Here is a 21,512-nt window from a genome sequence, read left to right on the forward strand (position 1 = left end):
AATCCAGGCACGCCAACCAAAGCCATGTCCAAGCATGCTCGAAAACTGCACTTAGTTGTCCAATCAAGGCGAAACAGTTCAGTAAGTGGGGCAATTAAACGGAACATATACGAAGGATTAATGCTTGTTTTTCCACTCGAGTGCCGGCTCATGTTTTCTCGGAGAAAGTTGATCCTGCTCGATGAGCGTCTGCCGCACCACCGTTCGTCCGTCGGTTAGCCAGCGAACAATGAATGCTCGAAGACAGAAACCATAACTGACGGCCAGGTGCGTTCCAGCTCCTGGATGTTTCTGTGATGGGCCACTGATGGCTTAATATCGTACACCGACCGGCGGAATCGAGTATCGATTGCATTTTGCTAGATTATTCCGGTCAATTGGATGCAGCGAGCGGTAGAGTGCTGTGCAGTGAATTCTAATCTTGGATGAACGGAACATCAACCTTAATTGATTTACAGTGAAGCAAAGGTTTGATGGTTTGATCAATTTTCAAAACCGAGAAAGAGGTTCAAAGAGTGAGTTGATTGAATTGAACTGGAATTTGATTGCGGAAGCTTTACGGAAATATGTTTACAATTTACGAAAACATTGAGCTGCAATGGTAAAACGTTCAAAGCAATAACAGATTCTTTGGAAATAAGTAACCATGTCGTTCAGGAGAATGCATAGAATCATAACTTTTCTGGCTTTTCGGTACCGTGAGACAGACACGGTAAGGATGAACATATATGGACGAAAATGGAATCGGAATTTCTAGCATCCGGATCACGATGCGGCTGAAGGTACCATTCGAACGTTCATAAATTCGCTGTTGTTGGTACTTGGCTTCTCTTTACGATTTGAATAGAACGATGCTATGGAAGCCAACCATGGCTGCAATTGCAATATCTGATTCTTTATTGTGACTGTAAAGGTAAACCGGTATCATGAACAAGATGAAAGCAGGTTACACAATAATTCTTGTTATGAATTTCTACAGAAGTTGAGCCTTCATCAATTTTATTGATTATAAGAAAATTCTCCCAACAGCATAGAGTTTGCGATAATGTAAAGAACTTGTAGTAAATAACATGATACATTGTTAACATGCAAATGATTAACGTTTATTCAAAGAAATGGGCATCAACAATTCAATGTAATAAAATTAGTCGATGGAAGCATCAATCAATATTTTTCCACTTAACCTGAGAGCTCTTCAGGATGAGATATGAACGTGCACAACAACTCTACTCCTTTCGCCAATTGTCAACCGGCAACCGGAAGCATCATGGAAATTAGTCCAAAGTAACTATTTTTACTGCTGACACTTTCCTGGCGGGAGCAATCATCATAAGAAATGCAGTGCTTCTTTTTATATATTTTCCGCCTCCGCCCATCCCACGGAAGCACTGTTTATACAAACGACGAAGACGGAAACCAGTGCAGTGTCGCCTTTTTTCGCTTTATCATTTTCAATTTCCACCAACCAACGGGCTGCTTTCATTCATCCATCTTAGTGCCATTAGCAGTTTGCACCGGCAACAACAAAAACAGCGACTACATACTGTACTGTACGGTGAAATTCATTTTTATTGCACAATTTCATAGTCCCTTTTTTACATATTCATGAATATCATGCCATCCTTCCGTCCTCATCAGGACCGTCGTCGTCGTCGTCATCGCCTTTATCGCAGAGGGCTCCAACTGTCTTTCTTCGCATGAAACTTCCGGTTGTATAGATGGAAACTACACGATACCGGACCAAAGCCGGATGAATCTGTGTGCACAAAGCCAAACTAACTTTCGTTCGCTAAGTGCATTTAAGGTTATGTAGCACAACCGTTCCAACACTTGGTGTGCGGTACAATTCTCCCGCAGTCGTTGCGAGGATGCTGGGTGGCAGTTAGGCGAAACCAGCGATGCTGTTGAATGTATTAACCTACACAAAGTCACGTTGGAAATAGTTGGAACGCGTCAGATTCATACGAAATGTCTTTCTCGTACATCAAAGTGTACCAAAAAGATTTAAGGATGTAATCCTTTAGGGGATTTTCGGAGAAAGGCTGTCATCAACTCGACAATCGACTCAGTTCGACAAATTTAGGTAATGTCTGTATGCTTTTGTGTTAACGTGCGTGCACAACAAGTTACAATTGGAGTTATTACATCGGTAGTTATGATCCGGTGTAGGAAACAGAACACTTTTTGTACATCATGAAGTATGATATTGATAAGGTATCATCATTTGTCAATCAATAATTCATTTTTGTCTGCGCAACAATCTAATTGAAACCATGAAATAAGCTGAAATGTTTTCGTCAAGATTACTTGATTTCAAATTTGTTCTATCCCCTCGCTTCCCCATCATTTTCTAACAAAGCATATGTGCAGTGGTACAAAAACACACACTCCATAACGATTGTACTCAACGTTTATTTTGTTCGTTTTAAGAAACATAAAACGTTAAAATATAGATCCGGATGTTGTGCTCCAGCGAAATTTCCCACAAGGGGTGTTTGTTGAGCAGGCAGCGTAAAAAGCACTTTTCCACAGAACTGTCGTTTCCTTTGTTCTGTGTCTGGCCGTTTAGCCTATTTTAGTGTCGTTTCACCAGCCAGCAGTGGGTTGAACGGAGAATTTGCTGAAATCCTTTAACTAATGGCATGATCGTGTCATCCAAATGGCGAAGTGAACACCAACTTCAACAGTGGTTCCCATCTGTTATCTACCAGAGCAGCAGTAGTATGCAAGCTAGCGTGATCAATTTGCCTTCGGATTTGAACATTCAGAAGTACATCGTAGATTTTTCACGTTCGATTGTTACGTTAAATTATTTAATATAAATGTTGTGAAGCTTTTATGAGAATACTAATCCATCTATTTTATTAAGGTTTAAAAACGCTCGTCCATTTTCAAAGTGTAAAAACTAAAGGCTTTTATTTTATTTTTATGTTTGCTGGTTTGTTAGTTCATATTTTCCAAGAAACAGAGAAAGTTTAATTATTTGAATACATAAATTGATTTTTGTTGAATAAAAAATGGTCCTCTCAGAAGCCACACTGCAGTCCCCAAGACCAATAACCAATCTGTTCGACTTTATCGTTATCCGGTCTCCCCGTTCTATTGCTGCAAACCACTTCGAAGACGTGCCACTTGTTCGGTGATTGTGCTGCACTATTGGTGTGCGCTTTATGACATACCATTAGTTTTTATTGATGGCATTCGTTCGGATGAAATGTGTTACAAACTACCGTAAAACTTCATTTGTCATCAGATTATCAGCTTCCTCAATGTGGTTTGCGGTGGTTTACTACCGCACTGCATTTGGAAAATATCAATTGCAATGAGTTATTCCCAGGCCGTGTTGTTAAATGTCATTTGAAGTCACTTGAATAAATTGGAGAAAACTTTTCTCGGATCTAAGTTTCAATTGGAAAATGTGTCTTAAACGCGAGTAAGTCGCTGTAATGTTTTTTTGACGTATGATTACATTCTTCGGACAAATAGGAGGGTCATTCTGCACATTCAAATTTGAGACCGTCACGAAAAGTGGTCAGGAAGTTTGGGACAATTACTCAGCCGCCTTTCAACCGATTTTTAGAGATTTTGGTATCAATCGATTGACGAACTCTTAAAAAATTTGCCCAACTATTAAAAGAGAAGTTTAAAGGCGCTAAACTATTGAAAAATCCTGACACTGTTTAAAACCAGTAAACCAAATAATCCCCTGCGTGCATCGCAAGCACTGACACCAAAATCGTGCAACTCACGGGCTGGGCTCTAATTCGTTCGGACAAGCATTTGCTGTTAGTGATAAGTAAGGCGTATTGTTGTCGGCCTTTTGCAGGACCAGCATTTTATGAAAAGAAAAGATTTGATAGCTTGATTTCAAATGTTGGAAAGGCTCAAATTTTGGATTGGAAAAGCGCATTATTAATTAAACTAGTTTATTTGTGGACGCAGTAGCGCCCGTGGCAAGTTTTTTTTAATGTAACTAGTATAATAGCATTAAAAAAAAACAAAATTTTCAACGTCTGTTGTCTGTGTTTTTTTTTCATCAAATGCTGTGTCTGGTTGTCACTGGTTTTGTTTTCTGCATCTGATAGGTAGTAAAAAAGAATTGAAGTGTCAAATATTTATTTTTTTGTGGGAATTTCCCCGCGTGCTGCGTCTGGTTGGCTAGTCACCGGACAGACAAACAAGGCTATTATATATATGATGATACTTAGTAAACGAGAAAGGAAAAATAATTAATTGGTTTTGTTCAGAATCACTACTTTACTCAAAAGAAGGGCAATGTTCGAACGAATATCTTTCTATTTCGTTCTTCATGAAAGTTGGAGAATAACAAAACCAATTTTGACAGTTAGTGGCCTTGGTATTTTATAATGTCTATGCAGTGAAAAACAGTTAAAGCTCGTTCATCCTGTTTCACAAGCGCTCGTCGGAAGGAGACGCTGCACAAATTATTCGCATAGATGGCATCTGTAGCAGTCTGAAACATTTTTCTCAAAATTATGAATATTGAATTATTGAAAATAAAGAACCCCTCAAACCTAAGCGATTTAAACACCGCGACTCTATCGTTGGGTCGCTGCATGCAATGTTTCAATTACGCTTCCATACCAACGGCGACAGTCGCGTCACGTGTGTTTGAGGAAGCGGTTATTTTCAGAACTACCATTTTATAGAAGAAAAAGCCGAGACAAATTTGCTTCAAAGTGCAAATCAGAATCGCTTGACGACAGCAGAAAATTATTCAGTAGCAGTGAAGTAATTGCAGCTTATTAACTATACGTGGACCTGTCAGTTACCTTTACATCAGGTCAAGGAAGAAGTAAAAAATATCGAAGAAATCATTATTGAAAATAAATTGGTTCTTTTCAGGGCCACCATCTAACTCAAGAGAAAATTGATCTGAGAAGAATTTTCTTCACAGTGCGATCCACAATCGCCTGATGACTGCAGTTAAATCGCAACAATAGCATCGGTTATGGTCCCACCAGCTTACCATCAGCCTTAGTAAACATTTTGAATTTTTCAAATTTGAATATTTTGCACTTTACGTAATTAAAAAAATTAAGTACTCTTCTCTAAATTGAAGGTATCCGACGCCTGCCGTAGACATTGGCACACCGCTGATTAAAAGCTGTTGCGCCACAAATCAAAAATTTCTCAGAAGTTTCCAAGAAATAAAAACCCTAAACCTAATAATAATTTTTGGAAAATTAGACAAATGCAACCAAATGATTGCAGCCTTATAGAGCTAGAACACGCTGCAGCTTGGGTTGGCATGATCATATTTTATGCATTAAAATATCTTAAGAGATTTGACGGAAGTTCTTAGTCCAAGAATTCCTCCGAAAATTCCTCTGGAAGTTCCTCCAGTAATTTCTCCTGAAGTCTCTCTGGGAATTCATTGGAAGCACATCCAGGAATTCCTCCGGGAATTCCTCTGGAAGCTCCTGCGAGAATTCCTCCGGAAGTTTCTGCGGGGACTTACTTCGGAAGCTCCTCGAGGAATTCCTCCGGAAGTTCCTCGGAATTTTCTCCGTGAGTTCCTTTGGAAGTTCCTTTGGGGATTCCTCCGATAGTTCCTTCGATAATTATTTTTGAAGTTTTTGCGGGAATTCCTCCGGAAACGTCTCCAAAATAGTCCAGGAAATTTTTCAAAATATCTCACGAAATTCCTTCACAAATTCCTCTAGAAAAAGTTCTTGGAAATCCTACTGAAATTCTCCATGTTCAGAAAAAATATTTAAACTCTTTTAGTGGAATGTCTTCGACTGTCTAAGACGAGTTTAGTACTTTCCAAATAATTCCACTACGTTTTGTTAAGGTCGAGGAAGAAATATGTATCTGTCAAGAAAACAAAACGTAGTGGAATTCAATGGAAAGCACTTAACTCGTCTTAGACAGTTCTCCATGTTGTTCCTACAGAAAATCCCTGAAGAACTCATTATGATTTATTTCGAAATCTCTCCAGAACACACAGAAATTGACTCAGAATTCTTCCAGGTATTTCCCCCAAAATTCCTCCAAGAATTCGAAAAATAGTAATTTTTCTCTCGGATTTTCCTAATTCCTCTGGATTTCCATCATGTTATTCCTCCAAACATTTCTTCGTGAATTCTTCCAAAATGTTGTCCAAATTTCCTACAAGGATCTCGCCCGGAACTTTCTCTGGGAATTATATAAGATTCATACGGGAGTTTCACCAGAAATTCTTCTGCAAATTGCTGCCAGCGGTCGCCCAGAAATTTCCCCAAAGCACCCCAAAAACAACAGAAATTCGAGACCGTCAATGAAGGTAGGTGAACCAAACACTACGAATAGAAATCCCGTTAAAAAAATGAATGTGTTCAATCGATCTTTATTTTGTTTTGTCAATTTGATAATTGATATTGATATTTTTTGACGTCTTTAACTATTTTTTTAAATTGCGTTTAAAACATTTAAAAAGTGCTGTTATCAGGCCAATAAATTATTCAGGGCAGTCCAGACGTGCAGCTGTTATATTCCTTAATTAAACAGAGGTTTTTGAAAATATGGTGAAAGGACCATATTAAGCTGGAGTTGGAGTAGGAGTTGGCGTTGAGGTCACTCCTGATGGAATCCAATTTTCAAAGTACTCGCGTTTTCAAGGGCACACCATTCGATACGGAAGCAACGCACAACTGTCATTTTTATTTTTTCAGCTTTGCTGCGAAAAAATAAAAATGACAGTTGTGCGTTGCTTCCGTATCGAATGGTGTGCCCTTGAAAACGCGAGTACTTCGAAATTTGGATTTCGTCAGGAGTGACCTTAAATAAGCCAAAGAATCCACTGAGACAATAAAATGTGATAAAAACTGTGGGGTTTGAGTAAAATGCCTTCAGCGTGTGTTAATTTCTGGTGTCAATCGGCGAGCAGCAAGCCATGATTTTGCCTCTTCTAGTCAGACCTCGACGGCGTGCACACGCATCCACGGAGAGTCGCTGTCAATACTTCGTTCCGGCCATTTAAGGCCGCACATTTTGGCGATCCTGCCAGTCTACTTTTTGGATCATGTCGCTGATTAAATGAGGTGAGTTGAATTCAAGTGGTTGGAGGTGGAAGGGGTAATACGAAGAGCAAGGATTAACACGAGTGGCACAATTTTCAATAAGTCCGTCCAGCTTCGCCGACGACATAGATATTATGGCACGTAACTTTGAGAAGATGGATGAAGCCTACATCAGACTGAAGAGGGAAGCCAAGCGGATCGGACTAGTCATCAACACGACGAAGACGAAGTACATGATAGGAAGAGGTTCAAGAGAAGACAATGTGAGCCACACACCGCGAGTTGGCATCGGTGGTGACGAAATCGAGGTGGTAGTAGAATTTGTGTACTTGGGCTCACTGGTGACTGCCGAAAATGATACCAACAGTGAAATTCGGAGACGTATAGTGGCTGGAAATCGTACATACTTTGGACTCCGCAAGACGCTCCGATCGAATAGAGTTCACCGCCGTACCAAACTGACTATCTACAAAACGCTCATTAGACCGGTAGTCCTCTACGGACACGAGACCTGGACGATGCTCGTGGAGTACCAACGCGCACTCGGAGTTTTCGAAAGGAAAGTGCTGCGTACCATCTATGGTGGGGTGCAGAGGGCGGAGGGTACGTGGAGGAAGCGAATGAACCACGAGTTGCATCAGCTGTTGGGAGAACCATCCATCGTTCACACCGCGAAAATCGGACGACTGCGGTGGGCCGGGCACGTAGCCAGAATGTCGGACAGTAACCCGGTGAAAATGGTTCTCGACAACGATCCGACGGGCACAAGAAGGCGAGGTGCGCAGCGGGAGTTAACACCCGTCTTCCGTGGGAAGACAGTAACGTGACTTTTTCGTAAACATCTAACCGTGGGACCCCGTGATGCTGAGTCGACACCACGACCGTGGGACTGTCATCGTTTAGCTAGGGACAAATAGGTTTCTTTATTATTAGAATCGATATAATAAATCAGTTTAGTTCTAACCATCATATAATTCGTTTCGGCTTTATTATTTTTGAAGAGACCCTAGGTCTTCCGTTAACTGGCGCCCGAATAGGGACCCGTAGTCGCGAGTGGGAAGAGTATAAGTTCAAGTGTCGGTGAAAAATCTTCAAAAAGTGTTTGCTGCAAAAGTCTTCATAAAAAGTAGTGATCAGTGAAAATCTTTAAGTGAGTTTATTCCAATTAGCTCCGCCAACGGTTCAAAGAGCCGTACTGTGATCTGAAAATAGTCAACGGTAGAAAGAGCCGTGCTGCAAATCAAGGTGATCAGTGAATAGTGAAAATCTTAAAGTGAGTTAATTACAAATAACTCCGCCAACGGTTCAAAGAGCCGTACTGTGAATTGATCAAATTCTGGTTCAAAGAGCCAGCATCGACACCAGCAAAGCGAAACTTGAGACACCGAGGATTCACCTCAATCGGCATTAGGGTCCTTAGTAGCTTCTGGCAAAAAGGATCACCCCAAAGTGCCTGCTCCCGTTTCCCCCACCGAAGACGAAGGTCCACGAACTGGAACCAGCAGCGATGCACCTGCTAAATTTAATGATACTTCTGGTACTATACGTCGTTGGACTCAGCAATATGCAGACGATTTCAGTACAAAAGACGGACAACCAACCATTATTTATCTATCATCAAGGATATGGACGAATGCAAATCGACTATTACTATTACATACACCATTTTAATTTAAGCTCATTTCAATTACAAATACAAATTCTTAAATCAGAGTTTAAACAAATAGAAGACAATCAGTTCACCACTCTAATTCTGACAAAATTTAATGATATTGATTCCAACCTAAAAAGATTGTTACCTGTAAAGAGAGTAAAGAGATGGAATAGTCTAGGTACGGCATGGAAGTTTTTGGCAGGAAGTCCGGATGCAAATGACTTAAAAATTATAAATAACTCCATTAATAGCCTTATTGTCAACAACAATCAACAAGTTAGAATAAACAAAGAAATATCACTACAGATGAAAGAAGCTCTTTTCAAAACAAAGGAATCCATCAAATTGTTCAATTCTAAATCTTCTGAATTATATTCTCTGAACATATATTTAAATCTTGATTTTTTGTATAAAAAACTATCCCAGATAAGAGAGACAATAATGTTAGCGAAAATAGGAGCTCTTAATGATAGGGTTTTGAGTCCATCTGAGATTGATTTGCTTATAAATGATTTAGCTAGGGAAAACATAACAGTCTGGAACATCGCTGAAGCACTGACCTATGCCACCACCTCAATAGTTACCAACGCCCTCGATATCGCTCTACTAATAAAGCTACCAAAGTTGGATCCAAGGATTTTTAGAAAGATTTTCGTTCTTCCAACATGGTTTAATCATCAACAAATCCATGTTCCTAATAGCTACTACCTTAACCATGGAAATGAGTATTATATCGTTCACAGCCTGGAACCAAAGATCTTCGAGACAACAGACATAACACCAGATAATACCGCATGTGTGCCCAACCTTCTGAATGGAAAATCTGCCAAATGCGTATACCTTGCCAACCCGATGGAAGAAGTCGTTTCAATCGACAATCAACATATCCTCATCAATCTTCAAGAGAATTTCACTCTACACACCAACTGTGGTTTACCGACAAGGAACCTCTCAGGAACATACCTTATATCATTCTCCAACTGCGAGGTAACCATTAATAACAGAACCTTTTCACATCAAATTAGAAATACAACAGGTAAACCAATTTACTTACCGTTGTATGGAATTCCTATTGAAAAGCAACGAACAGTTGTCAACTTAAGCTTGGACCATCTCCATAATCTACATTTGGAGACTAGAAAGCAGATGGAAACCATTCGTTTAAACGCCACAAGCTTCCAATGGCCACATTGGACAATATTCGGAGGACTGTCGGTCACTCCTATCATCATAAGTGTTGTTTTCTTTTCATTTCTTTGTCTTAGAGGATCTAAGGTAGACATCCGGATAAAGCCAGAGGAAATGACCAAGAAGGACGAAACCGAGATCAACGTACTCGAGGAGACCATTCGTACGGAGCCTCATTTCTAAGGGGGGTCTAGTTAACACCCGTCTTCCGTGGGAAGACAGTAACGTGACTTTTTCGTAAACATCTAACCGTGGGACCCCGTGATGCTGAGTCGACACCACGACCGTGGGACTGTCATCGTTTAGCTAGGGACAAATAGGTTTCTTTATTATTAGAATCGATATAATAAATCAGTTTAGTTCTAACCATCATATAATTCGTTTCGGCTTTATTATTTTTTGAAGAGACCCTAGGTCTTCCGTTAACTCGGGCAAGGTGGATCGATCAGGTGGAAGATGACTTGCGGACCCTCCGTGGACTGCGTGGTTGGCGACGTGTAGCCATGGACCGAGCCGAATGGAGAAGACTCTTATATACCGCACAGGCCACTTCGGCCTTAGTCTGAATAAATAATAATAATGAATTCAAGTGGTTAAATTGTAACGAGTGCTATATATCAGTTTGCAAAATCACAAGGCGCGTCTTGAAGACCGTCGGAAAATGGTTTGTGGTTTGCTAAATCACAAGACGCATCTCGAAGACCGTCGAAAAATGGTTTGTGGTTTGCTAAATCACAAGACGCGTCTCGAAGACCATCGGAAAATGGTTTGTGGTTTGCTAAACCACAAGACGCATCTCGAAGACCGTCGAAAAATGGTTTGTGGTGGCGCGTCTGAAAGACCACTGAAAAAATGGTTTGTGGTTTGAAGAACATCAAAGCCTCACCTGGAAGACCGTAAGAAATTAGTTTGTGGTTTGCAAAATTACAATGCGCGTTTGGAAGATCGGTGGAAATGTTTTGTGGTTTAGAAAACTATTAGGCGTGTTTGAAAGGTGGCCAAAAAAATGTATTGTAGTTTCCCGAATAAAAAATACAGTAGAATAACAATACAATTTATTGTAACACTACTATTAATAACATTAAATTGGCAATAGATTATATTGTAAATGAAACCATAGAAATACATTAGAATGCATTGTTATGAACTCAAATGTAAATGAAGTTTTCGCAATAGAATGTACGGGTTGTTAAGTATCGTAACAATACAAAATCTGAGATTTTTCCATATATTTTTTTTGTCACACAATAGAGTGTGTGGTTAATATATTGTTGAAATATCCGAACAAAACTGTTCAAAATACAATGGATTGTATTGTATTTGTATAGTAAAACAATACGATTTTTACTTTCTCAGTTGCGACAGCTTTACTGTTCAAAAATGGAATTTAAATGGAAAAAAATGCACATTTGGCGCTATGAGGCAAATATTGTTATATAGTTTATATGCAATGTAAAGAAACATTTCAAAAGTTATCAATGTATGAAACTTATGTAAGAAAACGTTTCAAAAACAATTGCAAGTATAGTTACATTAGAGAAATATGTTGATGTATTGTATCCTCAGTGTTGATACAATCTGTGCAACCATCAAGAAACAATGTATCCTATTGTATACCGTACATTTTATGGTAATTCACACTATTGAACCAATAGTACATTTTTATCCGGGTTGTGAAACTACAAGGTGCGTATGGAAGACCAACGGAAAATGGTTAACGATCTACAAAATTTGAAAGTTCTGCGAGCATTGATTTTGATTAAAACAAATTTATATTTCATGAAGCCACTTAGCGACGTACATGAGACTATCAGTTGAGCTATGAAATAACGAAATCTGAGAGAAATGGAAAAATATTCAATGCTGTACTGTTCGAAACTGTTTGGAAAGCCAAATATACTGCCGTGAATCGCATATTTGTCCCATATGAATAGGAAACCCAGCAAAGATGGGACAGATATGCGATTCACGGCAGTATATCATCTAGAAATTTATCTTGGAATGTACTGACTTAGTAGCCATAGTGGGATTACCTGTAGGACCAGATATCTTGGAATTTGAAAAATTAATTGGGTTGCAGGATTTTACAAAGCTATTCGGAAGTTCAAATTTATTATGCGTATGATTAGTTTGGAGTTATTGGCTAGCAGTACTAGTTCATGGCAAATGGTTGATGGTGTACTATACTGCCGCTAACCGCAAGTCGAGCACATCTGTATATGGGCCTCCATATACAGATGTGCTCGACTTGCGGTTAGCGGCAGTATACGCTAAACTAAAAGTTGAATTAAATGGATTTGGATTGGGATTAAATTTGGATTTTGATTGGATTAGGATTGAGTTTGGATTGGATTTGGATTGGATTGGATTGGATTTAGATTGGATTTGAATTAGATTTGGGTTGAGTTTGCATTGAATTTGGATTAGCATGGATTTTCTTATCTTTGTTTAATTGTTCTAAAATCTTATTAGTAATAAAGTTGGGCCCTCCTTAGCCGTGCGGCAAGACGCGCGGCTACAAAGCAAGACCATGCTGAGGGTGGCTGGGTTCGATTCCCGGTGCCGGTCTAGGCAATTTTCGGATTGGAAATTGTCTCGACTTCCCTGGGCATAAAAGTCTCATCGTGCTAGCCTCATGATATACGAATGCAAAAATGGTAACCTGGCTTAGAAACCTCGCAGTTAATAACTGTGGAAGTGCTTAATGAACACTAAGCTGCGAGGCGGCTTTGTCCCAGTGTGGGGATGTAATGTCAATAAGAAGAAAAAGAATGAAGTTCAACACCGCTCAGTTTTGGATTGCATTTGGGTAAGATTTGGAATGTTTTTTGGAAGAAATTGTCATTGTATTTGTCGAACAAAAGAAGGCCATTGGCTTCGTAAATTTGCCACAGAGTTTGGAAACTCTAATCATCCAACGAAAATATGAATCATGTTTTATCTTTCGCGACCCACAGTTTGGAAACCCACACTCTCAATCATTGTTCTGGTATTAAAACCATGATGTTGAGTCAAGTTTATTTTAGTGTGCAGTTTTAAATGGAGTTAACGGGTTGCTCTATTGCAATCGATGTTCACCTTCGTCTCATTTAAATAACCCATGAAAAAAGCAAGCATTGCATCTTATGCTGAAAGATTTTTTGACGTAGGACTTACGTCTCTCTTCACTATACCGGGTGTCATTTCAAAATATTCAAATCGACCGCGTTACGCTGTGTTGAAAGATTTTAAACGTTAATAGCGTTCGTCTCAGTGGACGAATTTCTGCGATAAGCCCCTCAATCGACAGACTTCAAGTATGCCTTCCATGTCCATGCTTGATAAGACCCGAAAAACTTGTTTCAATAGGCATGAAACTGTTTTCAATGAAAAACATTGAAATCAAGGGAACCTATAAATATGGGTACCGCATAATTCTTGCATCATTCCATTACCACGTTCTGATTGGTGCAGACACCAGCGAATGAGCAGCCGCTGGGTCTGCCGAGAGGCCATAAAATAGCGCAACGCGATTTTTTCCTTTCATTCCGACCGGGACAAGCGGAGATACCGCATCATTGATTGAACAGCACTCACACCTTTTAGCAGGGAATGAAGTCTGCACCGACCGCTTTTTCGGTTCGACACCATCGAAGCGACCATCATCAGCCGAAACCTAGCCAGTACAGCAGCAGTCCACCCTACAGACCAGACAAAACAGCAATGCTGAGCAGATACCGGCAGCAGCAGCAGAGTCGAGCCGAGACCGGCCGGCATCGGTGCTGAGCCGAGACAGGCTGAAGAAAAGCCACATGATGCAGCATGTATGTCCAAAAAACAAACGGTTCTTCAGAGAGCCAATGATAGAGATCAATATCAAAGCTTTCAATACCCTTCGGGATAGAAATTGTACTTGGGTGCCAAATCCAATATTCTAGTGATAAAATTTTATGCGTGATTTTCATAAATAGCGTCAAAACTAACAGTGGATATTTTTTCTGATTTAACCGCGAAGTGGACGAAGGACTTCGCTTGACCATGCCTTTAAAGATTCATAAGATGTCCAAATCTCTCACATAATCTTATTTGGATAAAAAACACCGATAACAGCTCAAACATAAATAAACTATCAATCGATTTTTCAGCAAATGTTGGATTTTTTGGCATTGATAAAAAATATGTAGATAAACATTGTTTGATACTGACCGCACACAAAGCGAACGTGACAGAATGATCGTCCCATGTTACCAATTCTAAATCTTATCACCCCAGACCGCATCGTGCTTTCGTGCTGTGCGGTTCTTTCTCTTTGCGGAAGGAAGTTTTTAATACTACCCGAAGCTATTTTAATTTCAACGGTGCTTCTTAGCGCTATTTCTACCCACTGATCCCGTTACGATCTTTGCAAGGACCCGTGCCTTCGTTTTACGTTGGACCCGTTTGCGGAAGTAAAATTCCGACAAGCGGTGGTAATCCTGCAGGGACACCGTTCTGGGAAAAAACCTCTAAGAAGGTCACGTCTCCACGCTCAGCAATGAGTATTAATAAAAACAAGAGGAAGGGGGAGTCTCTGAATTCTCCACTTCCTTCAAAGAAACAAGGTTTTAAGACCGTCCTGCCCAAGCGCGGAAAAAATAGAAGGAAGCTGGAGACTTCAGATATTCCTTCTAAATCTAACGTTGACATGAGCAATCAGTTCGATTTGATTAATAACGAATTTGAGGAAATCGAATCTACCTCTAGCCCAGGTGATTCGATTCATGCGAAGAAACAACGGATTCCGCCAATTGTGGTATCTGTTGCCGAGTTTTCTGGCTTTCGGAATGAAATCTTGAGTAACCTTCGGGGGATCAAGGTTTCATTTCAGATTGCTAGGAAGGGTGACTGCCGCGTTTTGCCGGGATCCTTTGACGATCGCAAACATCTTCTCCAGTATTTAACTGAGAAGCGCCATAAATTCTTCACATACGACGACAAAACTGAGCGATTGTTCAAAGTCGTCTTGAAAGGTCTGCCCAGTGATGACAAATCACTGGATGAGATTAAAATTGAAATTTCTGAATTACTTGGATTTTCACCAGTCCAAGTAATTAAGATGAAAAAGAAATCACTCTGGTACTTCCCAAAGGGAATTTCTCAAGAATTTTATTTAGTTCACTTTAACAAAAGTGAACTAAATAATATGAAAAGTTTGGAAAAGGCCTATATTATGTCTCATGTCCGTGTTACATGGGAATTTCCAAAATCCCACTCAGTGCCGTAAGTGCCAAAAGTGGGGTCACGGAACCAAACATTGCCACATGGATGCTAAATGCATGATTTGTGGTGGAACCTCTCACGCCAAGGACGCTTGTCCTGTGAGAGAAGATTCCAATAAATTTAAATGTGCAAATTGTGGGGGCAATCATAAATCCAATTTCTGGGAATGCCCTTCACGCAAAAAAAAGTTTTGAATTCCCGTGCAAAATTGATGACGGGAAATTCCAATCGGATCCCAGATTCGACGGGTAGAAATTTTTCAAACGCTCAAATTTCGAAACCAGTTACCGGTCGAGCAATTCATACCCACCACAATTCACAAACAAATTTTGCCGCTCGTCAACGGGTAGCAAGCACTTCAGTAAATTCCAATTTTTCCAATGTACCTACGTATGCAAACATCGCTGCTGGTAGACAAAATTTCTCTTCTCAAAATGAGGTTTATACCCATGTCCCAACGGAAAATAATGGTCATGTTGCCGATTCAGGTAGCATGATTGCTTCCGATTTTGATTTTTTAACTGAACAATTGCATCACATGATTGATGCAATGTTCAAAGCAAATACCATTCCAGAAGCTGTTCAGGTTGGTATAAAGTACACACAAAAAATTGTTATTATTGTTATATTATTGTTATAATTGTGTGAAAGTTCTAAATTGGAATGCCCGCTCTCTAAAGGGTAAGGAAGATGAATTATTCAACTTCCTAACAGTTCATAATGTGCATATTGCCATTATAACAGAAACCTATTTAAAACCAGGACTCTCCATTAAAAGAGATCCAAATTATTTTATCTACAGAAATGATCGTCTTGACAGCGCCTGTGGTGGGGTCGCCATTGTCATCAATAGACGTATCAAACATAAATTATTTTCTTCATTCAAAACCAAAGTTTTTGAAACCTTGGGAGTTTCTGTTGAAACAAATTTTGGAAAATTTTCCTTCATTGCAGCTTACTTGCCTTTTCAATGCAATGGGCAACAAAAGAATTTGTTGAAAGCTGATCTTCAAATTCTGACTCGCAACAAATCTAAATTCTTCGTAATTGGTGACTTCAATGCCAAACACCGTTCATGGAATAATGCTCAAAGCAATTCCAATGGTAAAATTTTATTTGAAGATTGTTCTGCGGGATATTATACTATTCAATATCCCAATGGACCAACTTGTTTTTCTTCCAGTCGAAATCCTTCTACAATTGATTTAGTTTTAACGGATTCAAGTCAGCTGTGTGGCCAATTGGTAACTCATGCTGACTTTGACTCTGATCACCTTCCTGTGACATTTGAAATCTCACAAGAAGCCATTTATAATCCAATCAGCTCTACTTTTAATTATCATAGAGCTGATTGGGATGTATATAAAACGTATATCGATAGGAATTTTGATGTTGATATTCCTCTCGATACCAAAAGTGATATTGATAATGCTCTCGTATCTTTGACAAATTTAATTGTCGAAGCCAGAGGCATTGCAATTCCTAAATGTGAAATTAAATTCAACTCCATTATTATTGACGACGATCTTCAGCTACTGATCCGTCTTAAAAATGTGAGGCGAAGGCAATACCAAAGAACTCGCGATCCTACTTTAAAAGTTATTTGGCGAGATTTGCAAAATGAAATTAAAAAACGTTTCGCTATTCTGAGAAATACCAACTTTGAGAATAATGTTTCGAAGTTGGATCCCAGTTCGAAACCCTTTTGGAAATTAACGAAAATTCTTAAAAAACCTCAAAAGCCAATTCCAGCGCTTAAAGAGGGAAATAAAATTTTATTAACAAATGGCGAAAAGGCTCAAAAACTTGCTCAGCAGTTCGAGAGTGCCCATAATTTTAGTCTAGGTCTCACTAGTCCAATTGAGGATCAGGTTACACGGTGCTTCGAAGACATTCTCAACCAAGATAATGTTTTTGACCCTTCGTTGGGAACTAATTTGGATGAAGTGAGATCTATTACTAGAAAATTTAAAAATATGAAAGCCCCGGGTGATGATGGTATTTTCTACATACTTATCAAAAAACTTCCTGAGAGCTCTTTATCCTTTTTGGTTAATTTATTTAACAAATGTTTTCAATTAGCATACTTCCCAGATAAATGGAAAAACGCCAAAGTTGTTCCAATTTTGAAGCCGGACAAAAATCCAGCTGAGGCTTCTAGTTATCGTCTAATCAGTTTGCTTTCTTCAATAAGCAAACTGTTTGAAAAGATTATTTTAAATAGAATGATGGTTCATATTAATGACAATTCTATTTTTGCTGATGAGCAATTTGGTTTTCGCCATGGGCATTCAACCACTCATCAGTTATTAAGAGTTACGAACTTAATTCGGCTCAACAAATCTGAAGGATATTCGACTGGAGTTGCTCTTCTTGATATAGAGAAAGCATTTGATAGTGTTTGGCATGAAGGTTTGATTGTAAAATTGATGAATTTTAATTTTCCTCTGTACATTATTAAACTGATCCAAAATTATTTATCAGATCGCTCACTGCAGGTAAACTATCAGAATTCTAAATCTGATAGATTACCTGTTAGAGCTGGTGTTCCCCAAGGCAGCATACTGGGGCCCATATTGTATAACATTTTTACTTCTGACTTACCTGATTTACCACCAGGGTGTTTGCAGATGACACAGGTCTCTCAGCCAAAGGGCGAAGCCTTCGTGTCATTTGTAGTAGATTGCAAAAAAGTTTGGATATTTTCTCCACTTACTTGCAAACATGGAAAAGTTCCCGAATGCTTCCAAAACTCAGCTTATAATTTTCCCACATAAGCCGAGAGCTTCTTATTTGAAACCTTCTAGCAGACATATTGTCACTATGAATGGGGTTCCAATTAATTGGTCTAGCGAAGCTAAATATTTAGGACTTCTGCTAGATCAAAAATTAACTTTTAAAAATCACATTGAAGGCCTTCAAGCCAAATGTAACAAATATATTAAGTGCATATATCCACTTATAAACAGAAAATCAAAACTTTGTCTTAAGAACAAACTTTTGATTTACAAACACATTTTTAGACCAGCCATGTTGTATGCTGTGCCAATATGGACTAGTTGCTGCAATACCAGAAAGAAGGCACTTCAGAGGATTCAAAATAAAATTTTGAAAATGATTCTGAAGTTACCTCCGTGGTATAGTACCAATGAACTTCATAGAATTTCTAATATTGAGACATTGCAACAAATGTCCAACAAAATAATTTCAATTTTAGACAAAAATCGTTGCAATCTTCTATTGCAACGATTAGCTCCTTGTACCCTTAGTATAAATTAGGTTAAGTTTAGTTTAAGTAGAAAACATTGTAATTCCTACATGGTTTAATTCAACCAGAGGAAATATCGTAACTGCCAGAGGCAATTGAAATGTATTAATAATATCTAAAAGCGTAACATAGCAAATAAGGATGATAGTGTTAAGAAAACACGGAACACCTAGTCTAAGAGATAAATGCATGTATTAGATAATTAGCAAATAAAATTAGTTAAAAAAAAAAAAAAATAAAAAATAAAATCTTATCACCCGAAATCCCATGTCCGGGTGTTTCCTTCCTTCTACTACTAACAATGTTGTCTCAGAAAAGAACACGTACTTCCCACCTGAACTGCAATTCTAAGCTCGCTTGCTCGGCGCTATTGGCCTGTATCTAGCGAAAATTCCCGTTAGGAAATAGACGCCAGCAGCGAGCATCAAGCGTAAAAAAGAAGAAGCCCTTCTCGAACGAGTTGATGGTGATGACGCTTTGGCTGACAAAGAAGCGGGATACAAGACACTAGCTGATTGGCCCACCAATTGGGAAGCAGAGAAGATTCAAAATTAAATAGGTATAAAATAAAAGTGCATTCGCTCGCAGTTCATTCTTTTTTATACCATCACTAGAAACTCGCTTTTATTTCAAAAGATCGTTTTCTTACTTTTTGCACTTAGCCGAAGCAAACAGCCTTTTTCAAGGCTCTAAGAGTTAAAAATAATATTCTCCTTCAGTCGCTATCGCACGGATTAGAAGGCTCTTCAGTGGAAGGGCTGAGATACAGTCTACATCCCCTGCTGAGCCAACTTGTGGTTTATTTCAGGCAGTCCTTCAGTGGGAAGGTTGCCACTGTCGAGGCTAATATTTCGTGACCGGACAGATACTTCCTGAATTTTTTTGATGATTCTTGTTCGAGGTAGATTTGATTTCTGTGTCGGTTTGATGAGAAGATTTTGCCAAGGAATGGTATGCAACGCCGATTATTTATCAAAAATAGTTGATGTGAGAAATTTGGACATATTATGTTTCTTAAAGGCATGGTCAAGTCAAGTCCAACGTCCACTTAGCGGTTATGTCACAGACATTACCCACTGTTCGTTTTTGCGTTTTTAATGAGAGAAGAAGGGAAATGTGGGGTTTGGGTAAAATACCTTCAGCGTGTGTTAATAGGATTCTATCACAAACGCCCGAATGACACTCGCCCGAATTCCATTCGCCCGAATGACAAACGCCCGAATGTAACAGTCGCCCGAAAAGACCATTCGCCCGAATGGACCACTCGCCCGAATGGACCGTTCGCCCGAATGGACCATTCGCCCGAATAGGTCATATATATCTCCAGATTCTATAACAACATGTTATTTTTTCTAATAATATTAAAAGAAAAAATATGCCAATAACCTGGAATATATGAGCGTTCCAGTTTGTCTAGTTTATAGGTAATTCTTTTCTGCTTTTTTAGATATCTTCTTAGCCTGCTATGGTCGTAGGGTATCAGTGGTCGCATTTCTTTCTTCTAGTTGGAACTATTTTGGAACGCTGTAAAACGTAAGACTCACTCGTTTCAAAAACGTATTCTACTTATTGTGCTTCCCTATAATGTTATTGGAAGTTCGAGAAATACTGTTCAGGGTATTTTCATAGACCGACCATAGTGAAGGGGAGAAAAGTGGGTCTCTAGTGGTCTTTTTGTGCGTTGATTGGCGACCATTCACATGAATCCACTACGTTGGGCATAAGTACGTTAGCCATGATGGACGTTACGCATTACGGACGTTAGGGATAATGTACGTTAGGCATAATGGTCGTCTGGCATAATTCTGCCTTCTTTATGTCATTGGCTGTTCTTTGGGTCATTTATGTATAACGTCCATTATGCCTATCGGGTACACCCCATTTACATAATACTTGCTTACATAGAAAAAAAAATACGCTTCTTCGGACAAGATTTTCGAACCTCCTTGAATGCCTTTGTTATATCTTAAGATGAAAAAAGTGCTAAGGTAACAAACTTTTTATAGGCAAGTTGAAGTCTGTATTTTGTAATCCTTCCCGTATGCCGATTGTAATCCCAATCACTGATGTTTTCTAAAAACAAAACTTTGGTTGACCCCAGCCATCCTAAAACCCAATAGTATATACTCTGGATCTAACGTATATTGATAAATTTCGTTCCATTAATGAACAAAAGGCTGTATCATACGTTCCAGTGTTTTAGCATTAATACCAAGGGAACGAATCGACGGTGTTGACCTTCGCTTACAGTTCCGTGAGTTGTGAACACTTGAGCAAATTGTTGTGGAGCAGTTGAGAATGTTCCGTCAATTATCCAAATCTTGGCTTGTGATTACAACACTGAATAATGTATTGTAGAAAATAGCAAGATCGTCCCATCATTACCATGGATAATCGATCGCAAGAAAGGTTCTGCGCCCAATGTTGTCATATATCATCTGTCGATATGCACATATATATCGTCACAATCTGAGGGTTATAAGGGTACATCACGTCGTCACCGGCGTTACATTATACGACGTGGCCCGTTTTTGCTTATCTTAAAAACGAATTTTGCTTGAACCTTAATACTTAGGGAAGAAATCATGTCTTCAATACATTTAGAAAGAACAATGTATGAAAAAAAAAGGGCGAATTCCTAGTTGCTCCCTTATTTTTAACGATTGGTTTGAATAAATACGCTTGCAACGTTTTTTTTGCTACAGCTCTAATTATTAGATTTTGATTCATTTCAGGATGCTTGTGGACAGGTATTGGTGACCAGCATACATAAAACATATTTTAATATCTGATTCTCTCAACAATGCTGAGCGATTGAGACTGACTTTTTTTCTATGTGAATGGATTGCAAGACAGTGATAGATTTTATTTATAATCAATGTTAAATGGTGCTTTACACGTCGGGGAAGTTTTCTGCCGGATTTTGGTTTGCATTAAAGGATTTTATGCATACATATATAAAGAAATCAAGTCATTATTTGAATATTATGAAAAAGAAAGTACATAACATCGTTATTTTTCTAATTAGTTCACACATAAACGAAACGAATATTTAGATACATGTGAGAGACGTTTACAACAAAATATGAGATAAGTAGGAAATCAAATATACTATTTCTTTTTATTAGTCACAAAAAAT

General features: G+C 38.9%; 2 protein-coding genes across 7 annotated transcripts in view; one reads left to right on the plus strand and one right to left on the minus strand.

The window, feature by feature from the left end:
* Window positions 1-21,512, minus strand: part of LOC134224939 (alpha-1,6-mannosyl-glycoprotein 2-beta-N-acetylglucosaminyltransferase) — a 306,618-nt gene that overhangs the window by 154,000 nt on the left and 131,106 nt on the right. The window lies entirely within an intron of this gene.
* LOC134208330 (uncharacterized) lies at window positions 8,621-9,973 on the plus strand. Its single transcript, XM_062684333.1, has 2 exons — window positions 8,621-9,666; window positions 9,945-9,973. The coding sequence occupies exons 1-2, from the start codon at window positions 8,659-8,661 to the stop codon at window positions 9,951-9,953; spliced, it is 1,017 nt and encodes a 338-aa protein (XP_062540317.1). The 5' UTR covers window positions 8,621-8,658; the 3' UTR covers window positions 9,954-9,973.

The sequence above is a fragment of the Armigeres subalbatus genome, chromosome 1, assembly GCF_024139115.2.
Source record: "Armigeres subalbatus isolate Guangzhou_Male chromosome 1, GZ_Asu_2, whole genome shotgun sequence".
NCBI lineage: Eukaryota > Metazoa > Arthropoda > Insecta > Diptera > Culicidae > Armigeres > Armigeres subalbatus.

What these genes read in the sequence shown, in the direction of transcription:
- LOC134208330 (XM_062684333.1), top strand. Translation starts at nt 8,659, where the DNA reads ATGCAAATCGACTATTACTATTACATACACCATTTTAATTTAAGCTCA.